General features: G+C 35.5%; 1 protein-coding gene across 2 annotated transcripts in view; it reads left to right on the plus strand.

Moving 5' to 3' along the window:
- The window catches only part of dlgap1a (discs, large (Drosophila) homolog-associated protein 1a), an 86,151-nt gene extending 66,879 nt beyond the window's left edge, over nt 1–19,272 (plus strand). The window contains exons 5-10 of one of the 2 annotated variants that reach the window (XM_056476633.1): nt 2,919–3,337; nt 6,938–7,017; nt 10,755–11,173; nt 15,023–15,114; nt 15,629–15,784; nt 17,609–19,272. In XM_056476633.1, coding sequence (XP_056332608.1) covers nt 2,919–3,337; nt 6,938–7,017; nt 10,755–11,173; nt 15,023–15,114; nt 15,629–15,784; nt 17,609–17,824 — 1,382 coding nt within the window. In that variant the 3' untranslated portion in view covers nt 17,825–19,272. The remainder of the gene's footprint in view (nt 1–2,918; nt 3,338–6,937; nt 7,018–10,754; nt 11,174–15,022; nt 15,115–15,628; nt 15,785–17,608) is intronic. The other variant, XM_056476642.1, reaches the window with a different exon arrangement.
- The last annotated feature ends 6,016 nt before the right edge of the window (nt 19,273–25,288 follow it).

Below are 25,288 nucleotides of genomic sequence, written 5' to 3' on the forward strand. Positions count from 1 at the left end.
TATTTCGGCTAGAATAAAGTTCGTTTTTTTTTTTTTTTTTTTTTTTTTTTTAAAGCTATTTTGAGGTCAAATTTTAAGCTTTAAGCTTTAACCTTTATTTTTTTTCGATAGTCTACAGAACAAACCATTGTTATAGAATAACTTGCCTAATTACCCTAACCTCCCTAGTTAACCTAATTAACCTAGTTAAGCCTTTAAATGTCACTTTAAGCTGTATAGAAGTGTCTTGAAAAATATCTAGTAAAATATTTATTACTGTCATCATGGCAAAGATAAAATAAATCAGTTATTAGAGATGAGTTATTAAAACTGTTATGTTTAGAAATGTGTTGAAAAAATCTGCTCTCCGTTAAACAGAAATTGGGGGAAAAAATTATTCAGGGGGGCTAATAATCAGGGGGGCTAATAATTCTGACTTCAACTGTATTTGTAATTCGGCTGTTGTCTGAGATATAGTTAAGTTAATGTACAAACATTGTGGTGAACTTCTTTTTTTTACTTTACAATGTATAAAGTACATAAGATACAAATATTTCTCTACAAATGAAGTTTCCTTAAAAACGGAAACACGATTATTTTACGTAACCCAATGGCAGATTATTTATCTTGTTTTTAGGAAATCCCACATTATTTTGACTCATTATTTCTGAAAACAAAACCCTATTTTTTTTACTTGTCTCGTCTACTTAAAGTTAAGGAAATATTTAGATATTTCGACTAGAAACAAAACAAAAAAAGTTTTTTTGTTTTTTATTTTGTTTTTTTGCATAGCTTGTACAGCATTACATTTCAAAGTAGTAGAGCTAAAAAACAAAAGAAAAGAAAAACTTAGTATATTAATTTTATAATTAAGAAGTAATTCCAACTTAAGTGTCACTTGTTTCTTTAGTATTAAGACATTATAACCTTTAAAAAGTTGTGGTAATCATGATGTTAGTTTTGTTGAAATGAATGAACATTTGAAACATTAAACATAAAAAAATGTAAAAGCTACCCAGGCGACAAGGTGTCTTAGCATGGTTGGCATGATAAGTGATAGCAAGCATGGCTGCTACACTGCAAGAAGGTTGCTGGTATACTGTATGTGTGTGTTTGAGAAAATAAATGTTAAATATATGAAAGCAGACTTTTTTGCTATACTTTAAAATATGTATAAGTATGAGACAAGTATGTATGAAATCCAAATATGCACTTATATGTTCAATATGTGGCTTGCATATATTGCCAAATATTGGATTTTAATATTGGTCTGCATCTGATTAGGACTCTTATGATAAGGACATTTTTTGTATGATATATTGTCACTGTGTGAGTTGCCATTTTCTGTGTGGAGTTTGCATGTTCTCCCAGTGTTCGCGTGGGTTTCCTCCGGGTGCTCCAGTTACCCAATTCACCTATAGCACATGTCTTTGGACTGTGGGGGCACAGTCCAAAGACATGCGCTATAGGTGAATTGGGTAAGCTAAATTGGTTGTGATGTGTATGTGTGAATGCAAGAGGGTATGGGTGTTTCCCAGTGTTGGGTTGTAGCTGGAAGGGCATCCGCTGCGTAAAACATATGCTGGATAAGTTGGCAGTTCTTTCTGTTGCGGCGACCCCTGATTAATAAAGGGACTAAGTCGAAAAGAAAATGAATGAATGAGTATTGTCATAGAAATTGTTGCGATAAGCGATATTATTGTCATATGCCATTGATTATATAATGATTATATAATTGCATAATAATGCAAATAGCCATAAACACTTTCAAATACTTAGCATTTGTAAGGTTATTTAGATTCTATAATTTGATGTTAAAACGGTAAATGTCCTATTATATATACTATTAAATGTCCTTTAGGGTAAATGCCCAATTATAAACTTTGACACTAGTGAGGAAGAATGTAAACATCATTGTAAAATGGCTTTAACGTTATTTGTGAATTTGTAAATATATATTGCAGTGGCAAAAATTATTGAGGTCATCTCCAAGTATTGCACAATAAGTCAATATATTGATTGTTGTGACAGGCCTACGTCTGATTTGGTTATTGAATTTGGTGTTACCAAACCTGCAGTGTATTTATTTCCATATAATAACTGAGATCATTGTAAAGACTGCCTGAAAGCTGTGGAAACATACAGAATTTGCTGCTCCATCTTGGGTCGCATCTGTTGCTGGATCACAGACCGTTCCTCATGGCATTTAAGCTTGACCTGAAAAAGTTTGTGACAAATCTGATGCAAATCCATGGTTTGTGCAAAGGCTTGTTTGCTGGCAGAAGATTAGCTCAGAGAGTCATGCTGAAGCGCGGTCTGCTCTCTGAGTCTTCTCTCTGATTTACAGCGTACAGAAACATTTCTTGACTGTCCTACAGAAACGTTTACATTTGTAGTTGACGTATTGGAATTGAAGGCAGTTATCAGATAATGTCATCAGACCAAAATGTGATATTGTGAAGCAAGTAAGAATTTCTGAAATAAAATATATATTCATTATTACTTGATGTTGACGGTTCAGTCTACTATGGCAATCCCTGATAAAGAAGGGACAAGGCCGAAGAAGAATGAATGAATGTATTGCTTGATGTCATATGGTGTGACTTTTTTTATGAATCTATATTATTTATTTCCCAGAGATGGGTTGCAGCTGGAATGGCATTCGCTGCGTAAAAACAGGCTGGATAAGTTGGCGGTTCATTCCGCTGTGGCGACCCCAGATTAATAAAGGGACTAAGCCGAAAAGAAAATGAATGAATGAATGAATGAATGAATATATAATTTATTCTGACACTTTATAAAAACCACTGATGTTTTTTTTCCTATACATTTTTAAAAGAACTCAACTGCTTCTATCCTTTTTAAAATAAGTAAGTCCATGTTTCATCCATATTTCTTATTTAATAATTAATTAATAAAGTGCTCTTCTCTGTCTCCAGTATCATCATGTATCACCACCTATAAGAAGACTCCTCCACCGGTTCCTCCCCGCACCTCCACCAAACCCTTCATCTCCATCACAGCTCAGAGCAGCACAGAGTCTGCGCAGGATGCCTATATGGACGGTCCTGGAACGAGGGGTGAACCTGTGCTCCACTCCGGCCTGAGCAATTCCACTGAGAGCATTGACAGCATGAAGGCGCTGACGGCAGCCATAGAGGCGGCCAACGCTCAGATCCACGGCCCCGCCAGTCAACACGTCAGCAACAGCACCATGACCATCACTGCCCCGTCCTCACCACTGCCCCTGCCCGTGCCCGTGCCCATGCCTGTGCCTGTCCCCATACCCATACCAGCCCTGGAGGACGTCCGACGCGATGTGCTCAGGAAGAGCAGGTGCCTTTCTATTGGCATTCAGGTGAGTCAGAAGTAGCGTTTACCGGTACTTCAGTAGCACTGCAATACTGTCTTCTAAAATACTGGCGCTACCTCTGTAGTTTGTAAATGGTAGTATCGACATTAATGGTTCTACAATAGCTAATAGCATGTGGAAAAGTCACTAAAATGCTCGCACATTTGTGCCAACAATCAATAGACTACCTTATTTTATTGTAATTGTAACACTCTGTTGCACTGATGCTTTAAACACACATCTGAATCAGTTCATTTCTGTTCCTGTGAATATGATTTAGCTACATTGTGAACTCGCTAAAGTGAAATTTGTAACTACTTTGGATTCCTACCAGATAAGACTGAAAAACGTACAATACTGTAGATCAGAAAAACGAAAATAGCAACAGGAAACACTAATAAAACAATCATTTTGCTTCATATTTTGTTAAAAAAATCTCTTCTTGTAGCAAATTTCATTCATTCATTCATTTTCTTTTCAGCTTAGTCCCTTTATTAATCTGTGGCCACAGCGTCAAAAGCCAATATACTTGGTGTATCGTAATACTTTAGCTGGAAAAGTATCGTGGCCTAAATTTATGGTATCGTGACAACCCTAGTCAGAAGTCCTCTTTTAATATACAGTAGTAGTAATATCCACTTTTGCCACAGCCATATCACCCTGCAGCCCAAGACTGGTTACTCACTGAAGCTAAGCGGGGCTGAGCCTGGTCAGTATCTGGATGGGAGACCACATGGAAAAACTAGGTTGCTGTTGGAAGTGGTGTTAGTGAGAACAGCAGGGGACATTCGACATGCAGTCTGTGTGAGTCCTAATGCCCCTAAAGTAAAGGGGACACTATACTATTAGTGAACACCGTCTTTCAGATGAGAGGTTAAACCGAGGTCCTGACTCTTTATGGTCATTAAAAATCCAAATCTCGTAAAAAAGTAGGGGTCGTAACCCCCGGTGTCCTGGCCGAATTCCCTCTATTGGCCCTTATTGATCATGGCCTCCCAATCATCCCCATCCACCGAATTGGCTCTATCACTGTCTCTCAGCTCCCCCTATAGCTGGTGTGTGGTGAGCGCACTGGTGCTATTGTCTTGTGGCTGCTGTCGCATCATCCAAGTGGATGCTGCACACTGGTGGTGGTGTGGGGAGACTCCACTCATGATTGTAAAGCACTTTTGGTATATACACAATAAATGTGCTATATAAATACACATTACCTACTTACTTACTTATGGTGTTCATTTGATGTAAACAATGGTAAACATTTTGATTTTGTTTTATGTTTGAAAAAAAGTAGCATGTTCTGCTCACCAAGGTTGGGTTTCCTTAACAAAAATAAAGGGTAACACTGGTCCATTCGTTAATGTAAGTTAAGATATTTACTAACATTAACTGAGCATGAATATTCATGTAAAGCATTTATTAATCAGAGTTCAACATTTACTAATGCATTATTAAAATCCAAAGTTGTGCTTGTTAACATTAATTAATGCACTGTTAGGTAACATGAACTAACGTTATTTAACTTAAGATTAACTAACGTTAAAAATCATAAATAAATACTGTATTAAATGTATTACTAATACTTTACATTGTACATTAACTACCATTAACTAATGGATTATTATTTTAAAGTGATACAAAATAAAGTTCAAATTGTGAAATGATTAGTAGTAGTAGTTGTTGTTGTTGTTTATTTATATAGCACATTTTTTACAACACAGTGTTGCCCAAAGTGCTGAACACAATCAACACTAATTACAATAACAAATCATACCGCACATACATAAACTTAAACATAAGACAAACCCCTTAACAATAAAAAAGCTCAAATTCTAAAGAACAAAGATGCAGTTTCAGAAGGTTTTTTGTTTTCTGATTGAATGTTTAAAATGTAATCTATTCCTGTGATTCAAAACATCATTAGTCTGGTTTGTAGTGTCACATGATCCTTCAGAAATTCCTATAGATGTTCTAATGTTGGAATCCAGGGATGCACCGAGATGAATATACCGGGTCAAAATAGAAATCAAATATTCTGGATGCAAAATCGAAGCTGCTTTCTAATAATTTTATTAAATAATATGTAAGAATTGTATAAGAATGTTTAAATGTAACTTATTAACTTTAATTATACTGATAAAACAAAACATCTGCAAATAAAGTACCACGTTTGGTAACACTTTAAAATAATGGTCCATTAGTTAATGGAATTACTAACATAAACAAAAAATTAGTAATTAATTTGTTATTATATTTGTTCATCTTTGTTATTTTTAGTTAATGATATTTAGGTCAAATTTAAGTTCAATTTAACTTATGGTGCATTAACTAATGTTAACAAGCACAACTATGGACATGAATAATGCATTCTTTATTGTTGAACTATGATTAATTAATGCTTTGTGAGATTATTGATACTTAGTCAAGGTTAGTAAATGCATTAACTAATGGACCATTATGTACAAGTGTTACCCCACATTTTATTGACAGTAAAATTTTATTGACAGCAGTTGAGTTGAGAGGCACCATTTTAACATTACCATAATAGCAAAGTAGCATTATTTCAAACAGCAGGAACATATTTTATACTAGTGTGTTATTTGCTTTTCCGGTGAGCATTTATGGTTCATGCATAGATGCTGCATGTATGCATACACAAGAGTAATATATGCACAAAGCAGAATATTTGCTATATAAATATAATATATACTATATAATGAAATATGAACTTTGACAGTGTGACTCGCTGCGCTTCAGTTTTGGTTTGTACAACAACAATGAATGGGTTTCATAGCACAGTGTTTTCCGTGTACTGTGTGAAAGCCACACGGTGATTACTGCTGAAGAGCAAGTAAAACAGCACACTGAACACTGCGCAGCAAAGCCTTTTTAATCATCTTTTATTTTCAGCCGTTTTTCTCATTTTCACCAAAAACTGAAAATGTCATTTTGGGTCAATAATTTTTTTGCTGGCCAAATGTTATTTCATCCCTTTTGGAGGGATTTTTTGTGATGCATTTTAATTTCTTTGAATTATTTGATTAAAAGAAGGTTCAAAATAAAATATAGATGTCTTTATTTTCACTCTTGAACAATTTAATGTGTTCTTGATTAAAGTGACAAATTTTGAACGGTACCTTTGAATGGTATTGTATCGGTTTCCAGCAAAACCGTATTCAACACTGATAATAATAAGACATTTTTCTTGATCAGAAGAGCATCATACTGTATTAGAATGAGTTCTTAGAGATCATCTGACACTGAAGACTGAAATAATAATGCTAAAAAATTCTGCTTAAAATGACAGGGATAAATAAAATGACATAATAACAAATTAAAACTACATTCATTAATGAAACAATTAATATAAATAGTAAAAATATTTCACAATTTTTCTTTTTTACTTTAATTTTCATTTAGAAATCTCAGCATTGGTGAGCAAACTATGCTTCTTTAAAAATAAAACCTAGTGTAGATCCTTATAATAACACATGTTCGGTCAAGCACAAGCTTGGCTTTTTATTTCTGTACACAAACCCACACAGACAGTAGATGTTTCATCAAATGTGCGTGAATGAGACTCGTTTAATGTATAATGTGTTTAAACAGGTGGATGGCCCAGAGGAGCAGGAGCTGGAGGACCAGTCCAAGTTCCAGTCAGTGGGTGTTCAGGTTGAAGAGGAGCATGGGTAAGTTGATGGCCCCCATTTACACTTTGTATTAAGATGCAATTTTGCTAAGCTAATTACAAAGGGACATTGGTAAATACTTGACAATGCATTTGACTGTATTGCTTTCGCAAATGTTTTTGTGGTAAAATTTGTTGAAATAGCCACAAAAGACTACATGTTCTTTAAATGTTACATGATGTTGTTAAAGAGCACTAGCCAACGGGATTTAAACTTTGCTGTTTGAAATCATAAGTTTGGTTTGAAGGCAGAAGCATGTTCTGAGGTTAATAATTACAATGAGATCGTAAATTGCATGGGCCTATTTCACAAAATTACAAAACATAACTCAAGGAAACCTGATTAGTGACTAAAACTGGACAAAAGGGACAGATTAAAACAGCATGAAAAGGTGTTGTCTGCCTGTTATCTGATTCAGTACAAATGCAATAAAGGTGTAAACAGGGCCGAGTGTTTGTATCCTCTAAAACAGCCGTTTCAGCTAATGTTTTGCTATTTCAAAGACAAATAGCATCACCAATCAAAAAAATGGAGCTATTTGATTGGTAAAATGTTATGTTCTATATCTTTATATATTTTGGTATATTTTAAGATAATTTATCCCTGTGGGGGGGATGCCAGGTCTAAGATAATTTTCCACCCAAATAACATCTCAAAACTGGCCCAAAGGAATGAGAAGGAGCCTATTTTTCCCCTTGTGTAATCAATTGCTCTATTCCCACAAAAAGATCTTCTGCCATATTTTGTAATACACATACGTGTATATAGAGCGTACATGTTAAAGTATTGACTGACATTCCACACCATCAGATAGTTTTACTTGCTCACTTGCTGGGGTTTTAAAGATGACAGGTAAGTTAGATTACCTCACACTAATGCAAAATAGACTACCAGTAGCATTAAACAAAACAAAATATATGCCAGATTTGAAAACATTTTTTAGTTATTTTCACTCCAGAACAAATTCTATCAAATTGAACAGTATTGAAAACAGAAAAAGCTATTAAAAGTGCAAGTATAAAAGAATAGAATGTATTTTAGAATTTAATGTTGCTCTAAACAACATTTATTTTAGGCATCAAATCTAAAAAAGGTATTTGTTTAAAGCAAAACTGGCTTGTGGGAAATGCCCAAAACTCACGTCTTAACATCTTTTAATGGGTTTTATTCCTTGCTTGATGTTTATGCTTTGCTTGATCATTATATGAGATGCTTTGCAATATAAATTAGATGTTTAAAAGCATGATATTTGTTATACATAATATGATAATACTGTACTCATCACAGCCTTGGCTTTTTTTTATAAGTCCAGTCTTTAATGTGGAGCTCCATCAATGCAGTTATATGGGCCATTATGTGGACTGAGGCTGCATCAGATGTCTACAGTATATAATGAGTAATAACAAGAGGTTTGTATCCTCTAGTGCTGTATTTCCTCTCAGTTCATATACTGGCTGTAAAACGTGTCTGATTCATATGCATTTTATCAAATTACTTCAATCTGAAGATTAGTGCAGTGGTTGGAAGTGCGTATTGTTGCTTTCTGAAACGTATTGTTTTATCTCGTTCAGCTGTACACTGCATATGGCAAGCAAATGCATTAAAATCACGGATTAAGAAACTGTATTAGTGAGACACTTTCACTTTATTAAACTTATTGAACAGGGACAGGATTATCCCCGAGCACTGATGCTCGAAAACTGCCTAGCCTGACAGTATTTTTAGGCACTGTGCAGACGTGCTTCTGATGTCGCAAACTACACAGTAAACAACAGATTACACTGCATCCTAAAAGACCTACATGTTGGTTTGGATAAGACTATGCTACATTTCATTGTGACAGACTCAAGCAAAAGCTCTTTCATTAAATAGTGTGGAGCACCACTATTAAAGAGTAGAATATTTATTTTATTGCTGAAGTGTTGACAGCAATATAGCTTTAATGGAGGCTTTTATTTTAAATCCATTTTTCATGTCTGCAAAGTTAATTTATTAAATTAGCACTTGCTGTATGCTTTATATGAGCCTCTTTTGTGGGTCACTTAAGTGGTGCTGTTTGTCTTCTAAATAAATTGCTGTTAATGATGTTGGAGTGCAAAGAGAATCTCAAACCAGTTACTAATGTGGTATAAGTGGTGTTTATGTTGACAGTAGACGGCTCATTTTTTGAGATGGAGCCTGTGGCTAATGTTTTTGGGTCAGTGTCAAGGCCACTAGGAAAACTAAAAAATAGAATAAAATAAAACAGGACAGAAAGCATGTCAAACAATAGAAATGGGGTTTTTCTAAAAACAAAAAATGTATACACGCACACATACTTGTATGTGGTTTGTGAGGCATAATGTATTTTAGATTGTAAGAAATGCTTATTATATAGCCTTACCAAACCCTCACAAGAAAACCTACGGCAAATTTTGAATGAAACACCCCTTGCGACATGGTGGCTCAGTGGTTAGCACTGTCACCTCACAGCAAGAAGGTTCGAGTCTCAACTGGATCAGTTGACATTTTTGTGTGGAGTTTGCACGTTCTCCCCGTGTTTGCGTGGGTTTCCTCTGGGTGCTCTGGTTTCCCCCACAGTCCAAAGACATGCGGTATAGGTGAACTGAATAAACTAAATTGTCCGAAGTGTGTGTGTGTGAATGAGTGTGTATGAATGTTTCCCATTACTGGGTTGCAGCTGGAAGGGCATCCGCTGTGTAAAACATATACTGGATAAGTCTGCAGTTCATTTCGCTGTGGCGAGCCCTTATGAATTTAAGGACTAAGCTAAAGGAAAATGAATGAATGAAAAACAACCCTTTAAGTATGATTTTGAAGTGTTTTGGACACAAGGCATGTCCTCGTAAACCAACTTAATAGTAAACACCTAAATTACAGCCATACATTATACAATTGTGTCCTCTTCAAATGCTCAGCATAATTGGGTACACCCCATTTTGTAAAGGATTATTTGTATTGATTTATCAGTGAATATAGGCAATATGTTTTGGTGCATTTAAACCAAACAGATTTCTCTTGATTTTTTTTCTCTTTTTTAAAATTTGTATTTAATATTTTTCAATAACATATACATTTGGGTGTACTAGTTTTTAGACCGTTATCATAAGTTATTTTATTAGATAAGCTCCAGATTTGGCTTCAGTGCTGACTAATCTAATGTATATGAACAAATATAATATTGGATAGCTTCCTATTACAAATATCAATTTTAAAAGAGAGATTTGTGAGGGGTGGACTTACAGTATATATGCTGAGCACTGTATGTACATACATACATACATACATACATACATACATACATACATACATACATACATACATACATACATACATACAATATAATTTATTATAGTATACATTAATATAAGCTCAAAATGATTATAAGTCAGTATTTCATGTTTATAATTTTAGCACGTTAGGATGAACCTTTTGCCTTTTCCCTAACGAATGAATTAAAATGAAGGATAAAATGATCCCCATCCTCTTGAGTTATCGTCTTGAGTTGTTTTCATTCTGGTTTTAAGATTGTGTTCTTCATTAAGATATCATATCAGTTGTACGGTATATCCAGATTTCATTGAGTTTATGGCTCTCCCAACATCATCAAGATGAATATTAATGCAGAAATTAAAACCTTTTTCATCATAGACATGTACATAGTCACTCAGTGTGAATATAAATTCTCCATATTCTAACTTTTTTCTTTCTGTGTCTTTTATTGTTGTGTTTGTCAGTCACCGGCGGTTCATTCGCTCTAACAGTGTGACGACAGCGGTTCAAGCTGATTTGGACACTCCAGACTACACCCCGGCAGACTCTCCGGTCACAGATTTCCCCACTGCTGCATGCTTGTCCCGACAGTACTCACGAGACGCCGCCACCTCCACCGTCAGCATTCAGGGCTCAGGGAATCACTATCACGCCTGTACCTCTGACGACTACGAGGATGTTGGTTTCGACCCCTCCATCCTGCCTCCTCCAGACCCCTGGATTGACAGCGTCATAGAGGACCCTCTGGAAGTGGTGGGTCGCTCTGTGTGTCAGCGTGATGGCCGTTGGTTCCTCAAGCTGCTGCAGGCTGAGACCGAGCGCATGGAGGGCTGGTGCAGACAGATGGAGCATGATGAGAAGGAGAACAAGATGCCTGATGAAGGTAAGTGTGAGAGAAAAGTTACCCATATTGCCCTTTTGGAGTCTTTTAGCACTTTTATTCAATAAACCACTTGTCAAAAATTATTTCGGTAAATTTTGAGCTTTTTTTATACTAGTGGAAAGCAAGTATCCAGAATACACCGTTAAGTCTTTGAGCCCTATCATACACCTAGCGAAATAAGGCACAAGACGTGTATGGCATGATTTGCTGCTATTTTCAGACCAGCGCAACCCTAATTTTCACGTTTTAAACCACGTTGTCTAAATAGTAAATCTATTTGCGCCACTTTGTGGACTCGTGGATGTTAAGGAGGTGTGTTAAGGCACATTGTTGGCGTGTTGCTATTTTGAGGAACTGAAATAGACACGCCATTGACCACATAATACCTGGTCTAAAGTCCACAGCAGAGCACATTAGATATGCATCTATGCAGGTTCAAACTCTTAATACACACAGGCTGTACAGCAATACACAAATATCTTTACATATGGAAAAAAAATTAGGATTAAAATGTTACAAAAATGATTATTTTCTACATAAATATAAAAACCACTGCCTCCGTGCCTTCTTCATGTGGGGGGGCTTTTTTCAGTTTATTCATGACAATTTGCATTTTTATCATAATGTTATTATTAGCAATATTATTTATTATAAGAATATTTATATTTGTTTTAATAAAAAGTTTTGAAGACATCTGCATCACCATATGGGCACAAGAATAGGACGTGTGTTTGGATATAACTCAGTTTTTTGACCACACTTCTTTATTATCGTTCATTTCTTCATTTGCTGGAAATTAGAACTGAATTTAGAAATAGTTTTGAAACAAATCTTTGTGCTTAACAAACAAAATTAAATATAGTAGGCTAATGGATATCTTCAGTGGCGTGCGTACAAGATTGTTTCCTTATCCATGAAAGTAAAGGAGTAAAGTAAAGAGGCTGAATGGAGGAGGCTCATTCTTTATCCACGAGCTGCAGATGGTTTGTTTAACTGTTTTCTCGCTAATGAAGCATTCAGGTTTTCCTCTTACAAAGTCCGCCATGTAAATTCCAACTGCAGCACGGTGTGACGCAACTGGCTCTTGAAGGGAATGGGAGATGAGACTCTGATTGGTTTAATGCATGTAATGCTCAAAACACACCCATAACTCATTAAGAGAATAAGCACAACAATGTTAGACCATGCGCCAGGGTGCAGAGCATATTTTAACTTCCTTAAATAGCAAAAGTGGATTTGGACGTGCCCTTAAGGCTTTTATGCCATGTGCTTTAGAATTTGCACATAGATCGTTAAAATGGAGCCCTTTATTTTATTGCACTGTCTATATGAATCTGAAGAACATTTCTGTAAATGTGATGAACTCAAAATTAGTTTTTCTGAAGAACTGAAACAAAAATCTCTGCTTCAATTGCACATAATGTAAAATGTAAGATTATGTTAATTTTGTCATTGTAATCATACAAGTGTTGTAAAATTCATTCATTCATTTTTTTTTTCGGCTTTGTTCCTTTATTAATCCGGGGTCGCCACAGCGGAATGAACCGCCAACTTATCCAGCACATGTTTTATGCAGCGGATGCCCTTCCAGCCACAACCCATCTCTGGGAAACATCCACACTCACTCACACTTATACACTATGGACAATTTAGCCTGCCCAATTCACCTGTGCCGAATGTCTGTGGACTGTGGGGGAAACCGGAGAACCCGGAGGAAACCCACGCGAACGCAGGGAGAACATGCAAACTCCACACAGAAATGCCAACTGAGCCAGCTGAGGCTCGAACCAGCGACCTTCTTGCTGTGAGGCGACAGCACTATCTACTGTGCCACTGCGTCGCCATGTTGTAAAATAGAAACAAATAATGTGTAATCAGTTGGTTCTTTGGTTATTTGACCTAGTTATTATTATTATTAAAAAAACACTTTATAAAATCCACAAAGGTCAGTCTCTATTTGTTATTATTAAATCATTCTCTTGAGGTTTCGAATTAGATTTTTGTGGCTATGGACATTTTTTTTATTTTGTGTATTGATTATTTTTCAATTTATGAGGTGAGAACAAGAGGTAAAAAAACACAATGGTGTTTATGTAATTTCTAGGTCCACATAGAATCTGCGAGCGCAGAAATCTGCAGTTCCCCTTCTAGGGAACTTCAACACTGCGTTTTCCGCCATACTCTAGCGTTCTGGTTAGACGCAGTGTTGAAGTTCCCTAGAAGGGGAACGTCTCAGGTTACGTATGTAACCATAGTTCCCCGAGAGGGAATGAGACACTGCGTCTAACTAGAACGCTAGAGTATGGCGGAAGACGCAGTGTCTCGTTCCCTCTCGGGGAACTATGGTTACATACATAACCTGAGACGATTTTTAGCCTATCATGAAGTGTATTTATTTACTTGTGTAAATGTGTGTAAATCTATATTTATTCAGTTTTTAAATTAATTTCAGTAATATTATTGACTAATATGTAAATGTTCATATGAATTATTTACAATATAGTTTGTAAAGTCGTATTTTCTGTCTTTTTGTAAATACATTATATGGGAGACTTGCTGAATCTAATTAGATTTGCATTGTAAACATTAAATAAAAGTTTAAAAGTATTATCATTTTTTTTATTTTATATATTAAGTTTTTAGCTTCGCATAAATCCGCAGATTTTTTACAAAATTCTCAGCAGAAATAGCAAAAAATGTCCGCAGATTCTGTCTGGCCCTAGTAATGTCTTAATTGCACAGCTAAGCATAATTATTAGGTAAATAACAGTAATTCATAACAGTTAGATATAATGTTTATTTGATCCATATAAAAATTCAAGAAAGAAAATAATACAGGTAAAATACCTTTTTTTTAAAAAAGAAAATGAAAAACGAGAAAATGAATTAATGTTAGTAGAGTTAGTTGTGCCCTATTTTTACAGATTTATTTTCTGTGTAAATGTCAATTACATCTGATGAACAGCAGAGAATTTTTGCAGTACCACATAGAATGTCTGACAGCTTTTATTGAATTGGTCCAATCTGCACTGTAGTTTTCTGCCCCCTGCTGGACATTCTGCTCCGAGCACTATTTGTCTGAAATTCTGAGAAATGACAATATCTCATAATTCACTATAGTTTCTCCTAGTTTCAAAAACCATAATAGAGTTCATATTCTTTGTGAACTCTGTCAAGTCTCCAAGCAAACTTAAATAAAGGTTAATTAAAATCAAGTCTCCAAGCAATAATAATTTGTCACCTTGAATTTATAAAGTTATATCTGACATGTTTTAGGGTTTCTACAAGAGTCATAAAGTTAAATGTGAGACTTTTTGGGACCTCTTAAAGAACATTTTAAGACAATAATGAATGAATTTTCAGACTTACACAAGGCTAAACTCTAAAGATTTTTTAATGGTCAAGATAAAACCTTAAAAAAGCATTAAAAACAATAGTTATTGTATTATGTATGTTATAATTAATCCATATTAATAAGTAAATCTAATTAAGTAGTAGCTGTTGACCCGATTGAGTATAGCTTTACATAGACAGGAAAATTAAGAGCCGTTTAAAATGATTTAAGACCTACAACACAATATTTCAATGGATTTAAGACTTTTTAAGGCTTAAAATGTGGCTTTTTAAATTTAAGACATTTTTAGATCCGACAGAAACCTTGTGTTTACCTAATCTGTGATGATTTATTTACATTATGTGATCTTTTTTTTTTCCTTTCAATATCTCGAAACAGTTTATAGAGATAATCTTACAATTCCAAAGTGAAGAATTATTTTCTAGTGCTCTAGAGTTATAATGGGTACACTTAACGCTCACATGTTTGTTTGTTTGTTTGCTTGTGTTGTTCAGTCCTTGGGAAGATCCGCGGTGCAGTGGGAAGTGCACAATTGCTTATGTCCCAGAAGTTTCAGCAGTTCAGGGAGCTGTGTGAGGAGAATCTGGTGAGTAATAATGACAATAATCACCTTTCAACAGTTTGAGGTCATTTTTTGTAAGGCGTTCATGATCACAATAAGAAGAAACAATAAAAAATGTTCCTTGAGCTTGAAATCAGCATATCAGAATTACAGGACTTCAGAATTATATTAAAAATAATACCGATAACAATACTAGTTTTAAATTTTTACAGAAACACTGAAGATTGAAGTAAAAATGCTGAAAAACAATTTAAAAAAAATATTAAAGACAGAAAACATATTTTAAATGGCACAAATATTTCATAATCTTTGTCAAATAAATAGTCGAGTATATGAGGCTTATTTCATAAAGATTATTGAAAAAAACAAAAAACCTGTTAAATGATATAAGAATGTATATTTGATGCTGTGGATTTCGAACAGGGCAAGCACAATATGAGAATGAAGCTGAAGAAAAGAATGAAGAAAAACTTCAGATGTTTAGAAACCACATCAAGTATATTAACATCTCATCCTTTTGTTACTTTGCTTGGCTCAGCAGAACCCAAACGCTCACCCACGGCCTGTGGCTCAGGATCTTGCAGGATTCTGGGACATGCTTCAACTTTCCATTGAGAACATCAGCTTAAAGTTTGATGAGCTTCACCAGCTCAAAGCCAACAACTGGAGACCCCTTGACCCCCCTGAGCGAAAGGTACAGCAAACTTGCAGAATCAGCCTGGAATCACTGACAAATGAAGAACATGAATGTAGACATACAAACACCTGGACGAATGACAACATTGCGTTTTTTCATTCATATGCATGATCTGTTGCTTCTGTAGTGTGCTTATTATGCATCCAGAGGATGGCAACGGCAATAACAAACCTTCAAAATCCACAAGATTTTTGTTGATTATTATAAATGTGCCCCAGCTAACAGGAAGTCATTTTGTGGTGATGTTTACAGTATGTTAAGGATAATATAAACATTTAGAGAACATTCTTAAAAGGATAGTTCAAATTAAAATGTACTCAGATTTACTCACACTCAAGTTGTTCTAAACTTTTATGAATTTTCAACAAAACTTCTTTAATATTCTGAAGAATGTTTGGATAAAGAAAAGCCATTGACATCAATAGAAGGAACAAAAAAAATACTATGGAATCAATGGCTGAAAATATGACAGGACTTGGTGGAAAAAACAAACCAATCTTGCATGTATTATTACTGGTATAGTTCACCCCAAAATTAAAATTCTGCCATCATTTACTCAACATTTACTTGTTTCATCTGTTGAACACAAAGAAGTTATTTTAAGATATGCTAGTCACCCATTGACTTCAATAGTAGAAAAAAATATATACTATGGAAACTGATGGGTGCCAGCAACCAGCATTCTTCAAAGTATATTCTTTGTTTTTTAGCAGAGGAAAAAAACTCATAAAGGTTTAAAATTACATTAGGGAGAATAAATAATGAGGGATATTTTATTTAATTTTTGGGTGAAATATCCCTTTAATGAAAATCCTGGATATTTGATTTGGTGTGGCTGTGCATTTATGAGACTAAATTAATCAAGAATAATCAAAACCTGACAAACAATGCCTAAAGAAATCATTCAAATTATTTATGTCGTATCTTACTAAGGACCACAATTTGAACCAAAAGAAATCTCCTTTTAATGTTCTGCTGTAAAGAAAAAAACATCGAACATCTGGAACAACCTGAGGTGTTAAACTAACAGCAGATTTAAATCTTTGGGTGAAATATCCCTTTAGAGTTCTTACACTGTAAAAACTGCTGGGTTCCTGTAAAAAAAAAAAAAAAAAAAAATTTGTGTTGGGACAACATGAAGGAATTAAGTTAACTTATTTGTTTTTACAAATTTAAGTGAATTGAACATAAAAAAATTAAGTTGTCCTCAAAATATCTCAAGAATGATGTTGTTTCAGTTCATTTTAAATAGGCAATTTGAACAAAAACAAATTTGAGTGTAAAATGTTTAATAAAAACAATCAAACAAAAAATACTCCTCAAAAACTAACCTTACGTGTATAAAAATAAGGTTTGAAAAATGTTTAAATCAACCTATCCAATAACATTCCAATCACAGCATGAAAACTGGACATTTAACTCTTTAGGAATCGTCCAAACCACTGTTGTACTAGCGCTTCTAAAAGCTGGGCCTTGCCCTCCTGTGCTTCATGTGGGTCTGTCAGTCTAATGTTTCTGTCAATGTTTCTCTCACTCACTCTTGGTTTCCTGACATCCTCCTCATGTTTGTTTTGTTTGTTTGTTTGACAGTGAGCTGTTTTCATCTGGCACGCACCATGGGGGCAGCGGCCCCCAACCTCTCACCCGCCGGGCCGCTCTCTTACCACACGCAGTCGGCCGCGGAAGCGTTAACACCGCTCCGTAACGCTCGCCGCGGCTGGCCTTAGCGCTGTCTGTGTGCAGGTGTGCCATATTGCTGTCTCCGCTCGTCTTTCTCCGCCCGCCGTGGCGGCTAATTGACTGTTTGTCGTCCCTGTCCAGGAGAGAAGGCTGCCTCCCCCAGTGCCAAAGAAACCCCCGAAAGCCCACCCTCCTCTGGCCAGAGACCGCTCGCTGGAGAGCACAGAGAAGCAGCGGCAGGAGGCCCGCAAGCGTTTGATGGCGGCCAAACGAGCTGCTTCAGTGCGCCAGAACTCGGCCACCGAGAGCGCAGACAGCATCGAGATCTATATACCTGAAGCCCAGACCAGACTATGAAACTGCCAAACATGAAAACACACTCTAACACCCAACTGCAGAGCACAACACGCCATACAGATCTATATTTGCCTAATGTTAAGACCATTGTAAATTCAGAGCGACACACACCAGCACCATGACAGCACAGTAGTAGTGATTAGGCCTTCAAAAAGTGACACACATTTCTATCATTTCAAGACTTATTTTAAGCCAATCAAAATGAGGCTGTAGGTTGTACTGTTTTGTGATCAAGCTAACTCTCACAGCACTCTTTGACACAAATCCATACATTTCTTATTTCTGGCTGTTCTTTCTATGAAGAAATTTCAGCCGAGGTAGTGCCCCCTTGTCGGTTAGGCCTAGTAACGCTATATCTTATTGTATAACTATTATCTGAGAGAAATCACTCAGCACATGACTTGCCGGTCAGCGGGATATAATCTCAATTCTTATAGTTTGACTGGAATGAAAGCATTTTTTTAAGGTCAATATTTTTAACCCCTTAAGAATTTATTTCTCTCAATACAGGCTGGCTACAGAGTAAACCACTGTTGAACAATGACTTAAATACCCAAAGTTGCCTAGTTCAGTGTTTCCCAACCCGGTTCCTGGAGGCACACCAACAGTACATATTTTGTATGTCTCCCTTATCTAACCCATTCGTGTCAGGTTGTGGAGTCTCTTCTAATGTTCTGATGAGTTGATTCAGGTGTGTTTGATTAGGGAGAGGTTGAAAATGTGTACTGTTGGTGTGCCTTCAGGAACAGGGTTGGGAAACACTGGCCTAGTTAACCATAACCTGTTAAACAGCACTTGGAAAATATTTGAAAAACATAGAGAATGTTACAGCGGGTCTAATAATTTGGTCTTCAACCACTTTAGAAATTTTAATTATTTTTAAAAAAAAAATCCTAAGTGATGTTTAACAACAAGGCATTGTTCTCGGTCTTATTTCCTTTTAGTTTGGCTGTAAATGTATGATTAGCCCCCTTAATATATTTGTTCTACCACTGTTGTGCATCAACCTAATGAACTTACCTATCCTAGTTAACCTAATTAAACTAACAGGTTAATGAACCTATTTACTTAAGAACCTGGTTAATCCTTTGAAATGCACTTTAAGCTGAATATGGTATCTTGCAAAATAACCAGTAAAATATTATGTACTGTCATCATGGCAAAGACAAAACAAATGAGTTATTAGAAAATAGTTATTAAAACTTAATTGTGTTGGGGAAAGTTAATTTAGAAAGTAATGCGTTACAGTATTGAGTTACTCTCCAAAAAAGTTACTAGTTGCGTTACTTTTTATGTTAAGTAATGCGTTACATTACTTTTGTGTTACTTTGTGTGTGTGTGTGGCCTGGCTGAGGCTTGATCTCTTTCAGAACTTGCAGGGCTTCTTTTCTTCTACTTTCTTAAATAGAGGAGCCCTGCAATTAATAACACACTGTACAACCATCATTTACCTTTTTTTTTTTTTTTTACCTCAAAACAAATTAAAAAATGTATGTAGGTTAATGTTATCTTTGCAAAACTTCCTGACCCCAGAGCTACAGTATACATGCCGTATATACAGATTATTAAAAAGTAAAATCACTGTCCGTCCAGATAATCCTCTTTTCCTTTTCTTCCATGTGTTCAAATTAATCTGAATATTTCCATCACAGAAATGTAAGGCTCTCCTGTCTTCCTTTCTGCCTGTTCCTGCATTCTCTCATTGCATACAGGATTCAACCTGACTACGTTCTTTTTAATTCCGTATTTTTTATTTTTTAAAGCTAATGAACTAAACTAAAAAGTAACTTGCTTTACATTTTTAACCCTTTAACGACCCCACCAAGAAAAAAAAAATTGGATTGCATTTCTTAACTCCTAATGTCGCTAGTTAACACACTTTTTTTTAACACATCCCATCATTTCTAAAATAGCAGCCTTTACCAAATGGTTGATAAGTCGGCTTATGGTAAAAGTCCCTAAATTAATACATATACTATGAAAAATCTAAAAATATGAATTGTAAAACCAATTTATTGAAAAACATTTCTGAATACTAAATCATCTTTATTTTTTGAAGTATGCAATAAAATATCTCAGATCCTCATTTAGCATGTTTTCTTGTTTTTCTTTTTACAATAAAACCAAAATCAAGTGTTGTAGTGCAACAGGATTATCTTTGTTTGATTTTTTATTTTAATAAACCAACAATGCGGTGTGTGTAAACCATAATTTAAAACAGTCATTCTTTACATGACTTTAACAGTCGTTGTATAAAACAATCAAAATATGGTCAACCATTTACTACAGCAGGCAGTCAAAGGGTTAAAAAAGTAACTCAAATATTATTACTTCATTTTTAAAAGTAATGCGTTACATTACTCGTTACTTAAAGTAACACTGAAACTTAATATTGTTTAAAAATACGTTGAAAAATCTTCTCTGATAAATATCTTTTGTAAAACAGATGGAAAATTCAAGGAGGGCTATTCATTCATTCATTTTGCTTTCGGCTTAGTCCCTTCACCAATCAGGGGTTGCCACAGCGGAATGAACCGCCTCAATGAGGGCTAATTAATTTAAAAAATGTTTTAAAACATTAGAAATCATTTTGCTGTCACTTCAATGTGCTGCCATTCTTTTTGCATTTAAAAACATCTTACTGTTCTTACAATTTCAGCAATTTCTTTTACTGTATCTGGTGAAAAAGTGTTGCATCGATTATGATGATTCACTCACTATACAAGAAAAATCTTCAGTAAAACTAAATTGCGTCAAAAAAAAGAGTTTGATCTAAAACAGTGTTGAACAGTCTCTCACAGCCTCGTTTTCATTTGGGTCAAAATAAAAATGTCTACCCTTACTAAAAACCTCATTGACACGCACACCATTTTGGAGGTCAGCCAAAATATATACTATTTTGCATTTAATGCATGTGTTTAGATCCAGTTGGATTGTAAACACATACAGACACGGTTACTCACGTGACCTCTTTAAGAGCCATCGGCTGATCTCCATTCACCATGTAGATAAACACTTCTACACATACTTAATACAAATAATACACAAGCGAATAATCACACTGGCTGGGTGTTTGTAATATAATCTGTCTGTACCTTTTTTTTCCCTTAAGGGTTGAAGGAATGTTATGGCAGGTTTAATGTTTTACTTCTCCGCAGTCTTCTTTTCTGTTTCTCTCTTTAACGCACTGATCATCGTAGTGAATTACGTTCCTAGCCATGTGAAGTAGGTAAACCATCTCTCTCACCATCTAGAAAATACTGTATCCTACTGTTTATTAGCATTTCTGTTTCTCTCACGAAAAGCAGAACTGCTTGCCGTTGTTTTCTGCACATCCCTGCCCTATATATTTCCTTTTTTTATATAGTACAATTGGAAAACGATTACCATTACAGGGTATTATAAGCTAAAAGCAATACTTATCTAAAACTCCTACATTATTTTGATGTAAAACTGATTCATCGCTAATGAAAAGATGCCTTCACTCTTCTGTAGCCATTTCTGTTTCTGTCATTCTGATGCTTGCTATTGTGAACGCTTCTCGATGGCCACTTCTTCTTATTTTACAACCTCTTTAGTCATTTGTGGGACGTTTAGGCGCATTATTCTCTTCTTTAGTGTGTAAAATACAAATAAACTTACTAATCATTTTTTCTAACATAGATTTGGGGCCTTCTGTGGATTTTTATGTAGACAATTAGAGACGACTGCAAAAAAGAAAAAGAAAAAAAAGTGACACTGGAAGGGGAGTTGGAATAAAATGCAAGCTTTTCATCATCGTTCACAAGATTACGTCTTTCCAGTAGCAATTTGAGTGACTTAATTTCACGTGTTTTAATACTGTGTTGGGGCACAGGGAGAGGTTTTTTGTAAGCTTTGTGCTCAAAAGGCTCTGAGAGGACCGTGCGACTAAACTAGCGTTAAACTCTCAGGAAAAGACAGAGATGAACTGAGTGCAGCAAATTCAGGGTCTCCCAGTGGTGATGTTTTACGTGTGTATTTGTGAGCGTGTTAAATGCACACAGTATGTTTGTGTTTTAAAGAATGTATGTATCTTTATGGTAAATAGGTGCGCGTGTGTGAGAGGAAGAGAGCCTGTGTGTGTGTGTGCGAGTCTATAAAAGTGCTTCCTGATTTTATTGGTTACAATCTTTGATTTAGTTCTTTTGTTTAGTTTTTTCTTCTTCTGTTGGTTGAAGTCGAGTAGCCTCATTAACTTGTGTACAGTATCAAAGCCCCTTGTTCTTATTTTAGTCTATATTGTTTGTACAAGAAAACAATGATGAGGATGTTCCTGTAAGCATGCAGACACAATATGAGTCCTATAGATATATATCTGATTTATACTATTAATTAATTAATTTATTTATTTATGTACTTATTTATTTGTCTTATCTATTTAGGATTTATTTTATACAGTTTCAATTCTGTTCAGTGATCTGTCATGCCACCCTCATATTGTGAATATGTTGTACTGTATGTATAAACATTATATGTGCATACATACGATGAACCAAGAATAAATTCTTGAAACTTTATTTGTCTTGACATGCATTATGAAATGTCTACCAGTGGTATGCATACTGTATATGTTTTTAAACTTATGGTAGTTTTGCAATATTGTCATTATGTTCTTGAGTTAGGAACCGCATCTAGTGATATGTAAAAAAACAGGGACAGATTTTTGTTTTTATCTACCATTCCAGTTGAACAAATACTATAGGACTTTATGGTAAATACTATAGTAAAGTACTTGAATTTATCTGTTTTGGTAATTCTATAGTTTCTGTGTTAAAACAACAAGTAAAAATTACCAAAAACTGTAGTAGGTTTTCTACAACCCCAAATCAGAAAATGATGGGACAGTATGAAAAACATTAATAAGAAAGAAAGTAGTCATTTCCAAATTTACTTTGACTTGTATTTCATTGCAAACAATACAAAAAAAAACATTTTAATGAGTTCCTCATGAATATTATTGGGTTTTAGCAACACATTTCAAAAAAGTTGGAACAGTAACGCATTTACCACTTTGTAATGTTGCCATTTCTTTTCACAACACCTAAAAGATGTTTACGGACTGAAGACACCAAATAATGAAGTGTAATTTTGTCCCGGGTCTTTGTTAAAATGCACCACACATTCTCTATTGGAGACAGGTTGGGACTGCAGACAGGCCAGTCAAGTACCTGTATCCTCTTCCTCCACAGGACTTTGTAATGTATGCAGAATGTGGTTTTGCATTGTCTTGTTTAAATATGTATGGGTGTTCCTGGAAAAGATGTGTTCTTGAAGGCAGCATGTTGTGCTCCAAAATCTCTGTAATTTTCAGCATTAATGGTGCAATTACAGAACAACCCAATACCATGAGAGACCCTGGCTTTTGGACTTGTTGCTAGTAATAGCCTGGGTGATCCTTTTCTTCTTTGGTCCGGATCACACAGTGTTCATTTCTCCTAAAAAAATGACTGAAATACTAATTCATCTGACCACAACACACATTTCCACAGTGTGATGGTTCATCCCAGATGCCTTCAAGCCCATTTGACGGCACTTCTGGACACTGTTAACATAGGGCTTTCTTTTGACACTGTACAGTTTTAACTGGCATTTGTGGATGTAACTGGATTGGTTGTACTTGACAAAGGTTTGCCAAAGTAGTCCTGAGCCCATGTGGTGATATCGCTTTTAGATGATTATTAATGCATTGACACATGAGGAATTGGAGATCACAGTTGTTCAGCTTAGGCTTGTTTTCTTGTCCTTTACGAACTGAAATTCCTCCAGATTCCTGGAATCTATTAATTGTGTTATGCACGATTGAAAGTTGAATATCCAAATGTCTTCATATCTTTCTTTGAGGAACACATTTCAATAATTGTCTCACATATTTGTTAGCAAATTGGCGATCCTCAGCCCATCTTTGCTCCTAAGGACCAGACCTTCCTTGGATGCTGCTTTTGTATCAAATCATAATTACAATAATCTGTTGACATCACTTGTTTCCAATCACATCATTATTTAACCAATTTATCTGATTACTCGCCTTAAATTGCTTGTACCAACTTTTTTAAATGTGTTGCAAAAAAAAAAAAAACTACAAATCATGAGGAACATTAAAATAATGTTTGTTGTATTGTCTGCAATGAAATACATGTCAAAGTAAATTTAGAAATTATTATCTATCTTTTTTATCTTATACTATCTTTTTTATTAGCATTTTCCCAACTGCCTTAACTTTTCTGATTTGGGGTAGCACAACTACAGTATACTACAATACACCAAAGTTTAATGTAGATTGTAGAATGTAGACTAAAGTACCACAGTATTTATTACAACTTATTAGTTCACTACATAATACAGTATTCTGTAGCATTAGCAAAGGGGGGGGGGGGGGGGGGGGGGGGGGGGGTAATTACAGGTAAGCGAAATTGATATGAGCTGCTTTTATAATTAGCTTTTTATGTGTTGGAAAATATTGCTGTGCAATCTGGACTGCCAGACTAGCCTTCTCAGGGTGCCTGCTTGTAAACAAACACTGGCAGGAATTGAGTCAATATTATTCCTTATATACATTTTATTTACCTCATCATATTCATTTTACTCAACAAATAAGAATGATAGCTTAGTGTAATTTATTGTTTTGAGTTAATAACGATGTAAAGTAAAAAAATTAATTCTGTCAGATTTTGATCCAATTTCACTTTTTTCTCGACCTGTGGTATGACAATGCTCTTTGTCAACACTAGGCGTCACTATAAATCCAGTACTTGTTGATCCAGTAACGAGGCACCTTGCACCATCTGAACGTTCTGCAATTATATTGTAAGTCAGTTTCTCTCTGCCTGCCTGTCTGTCTGTCTAGATCATTTGTATTTTACCAAACCATAAATGATAACTTTTACCTATTTACATCTGCCTAAATATCTGTCGTAGATCTTTATCATTTTATACGGGGAAATGTGTGACTTCTTTGCAATTGATATAAAAATGATCTGCAAAGATCTTCTGACAACACCGTCGGCCGCATTATAATAAATTTGTATTGTTGTTTAGATTATGCGTTGTCTAGATTCGCCTCACAGCAAGAAGGTCGCTGGTTCGCGCCTCGGCTGGGTCAGTTGGCTTTCTGTGTGGAGTTTGTATGTTCTCCCTGCGTCCGTGTGGGTTTCCTCCGGGTGCTCCGGTTTCCCCCACAGTCCAAAGACATGCGGTACAGGTGAATTGGGTAGGCTAAATTGTCCGTAGTGTGTGAGTGAGTGAGTGAGTGAGTGTGTATGGATGTTTCCCAGAGATTGGGTTGCGGCTGGAAGGGCATCTGCTGCATAAAACATGTGCTGGATAAGTTGGCGGTTCATTCCGCTGTAACGACCCCAGATTAATAAAGGTACTAAGCCGAAACGAAATTAATGAATGAATGTTTAGATTAGACGTATAGCCAACCGCATTAATGAACGTATCGAT

Source organism: Danio aesculapii, chromosome 2, assembly GCF_903798145.1.
Source record: "Danio aesculapii chromosome 2, fDanAes4.1, whole genome shotgun sequence".
Lineage (NCBI taxonomy): Eukaryota > Metazoa > Chordata > Actinopteri > Cypriniformes > Danionidae > Danio > Danio aesculapii.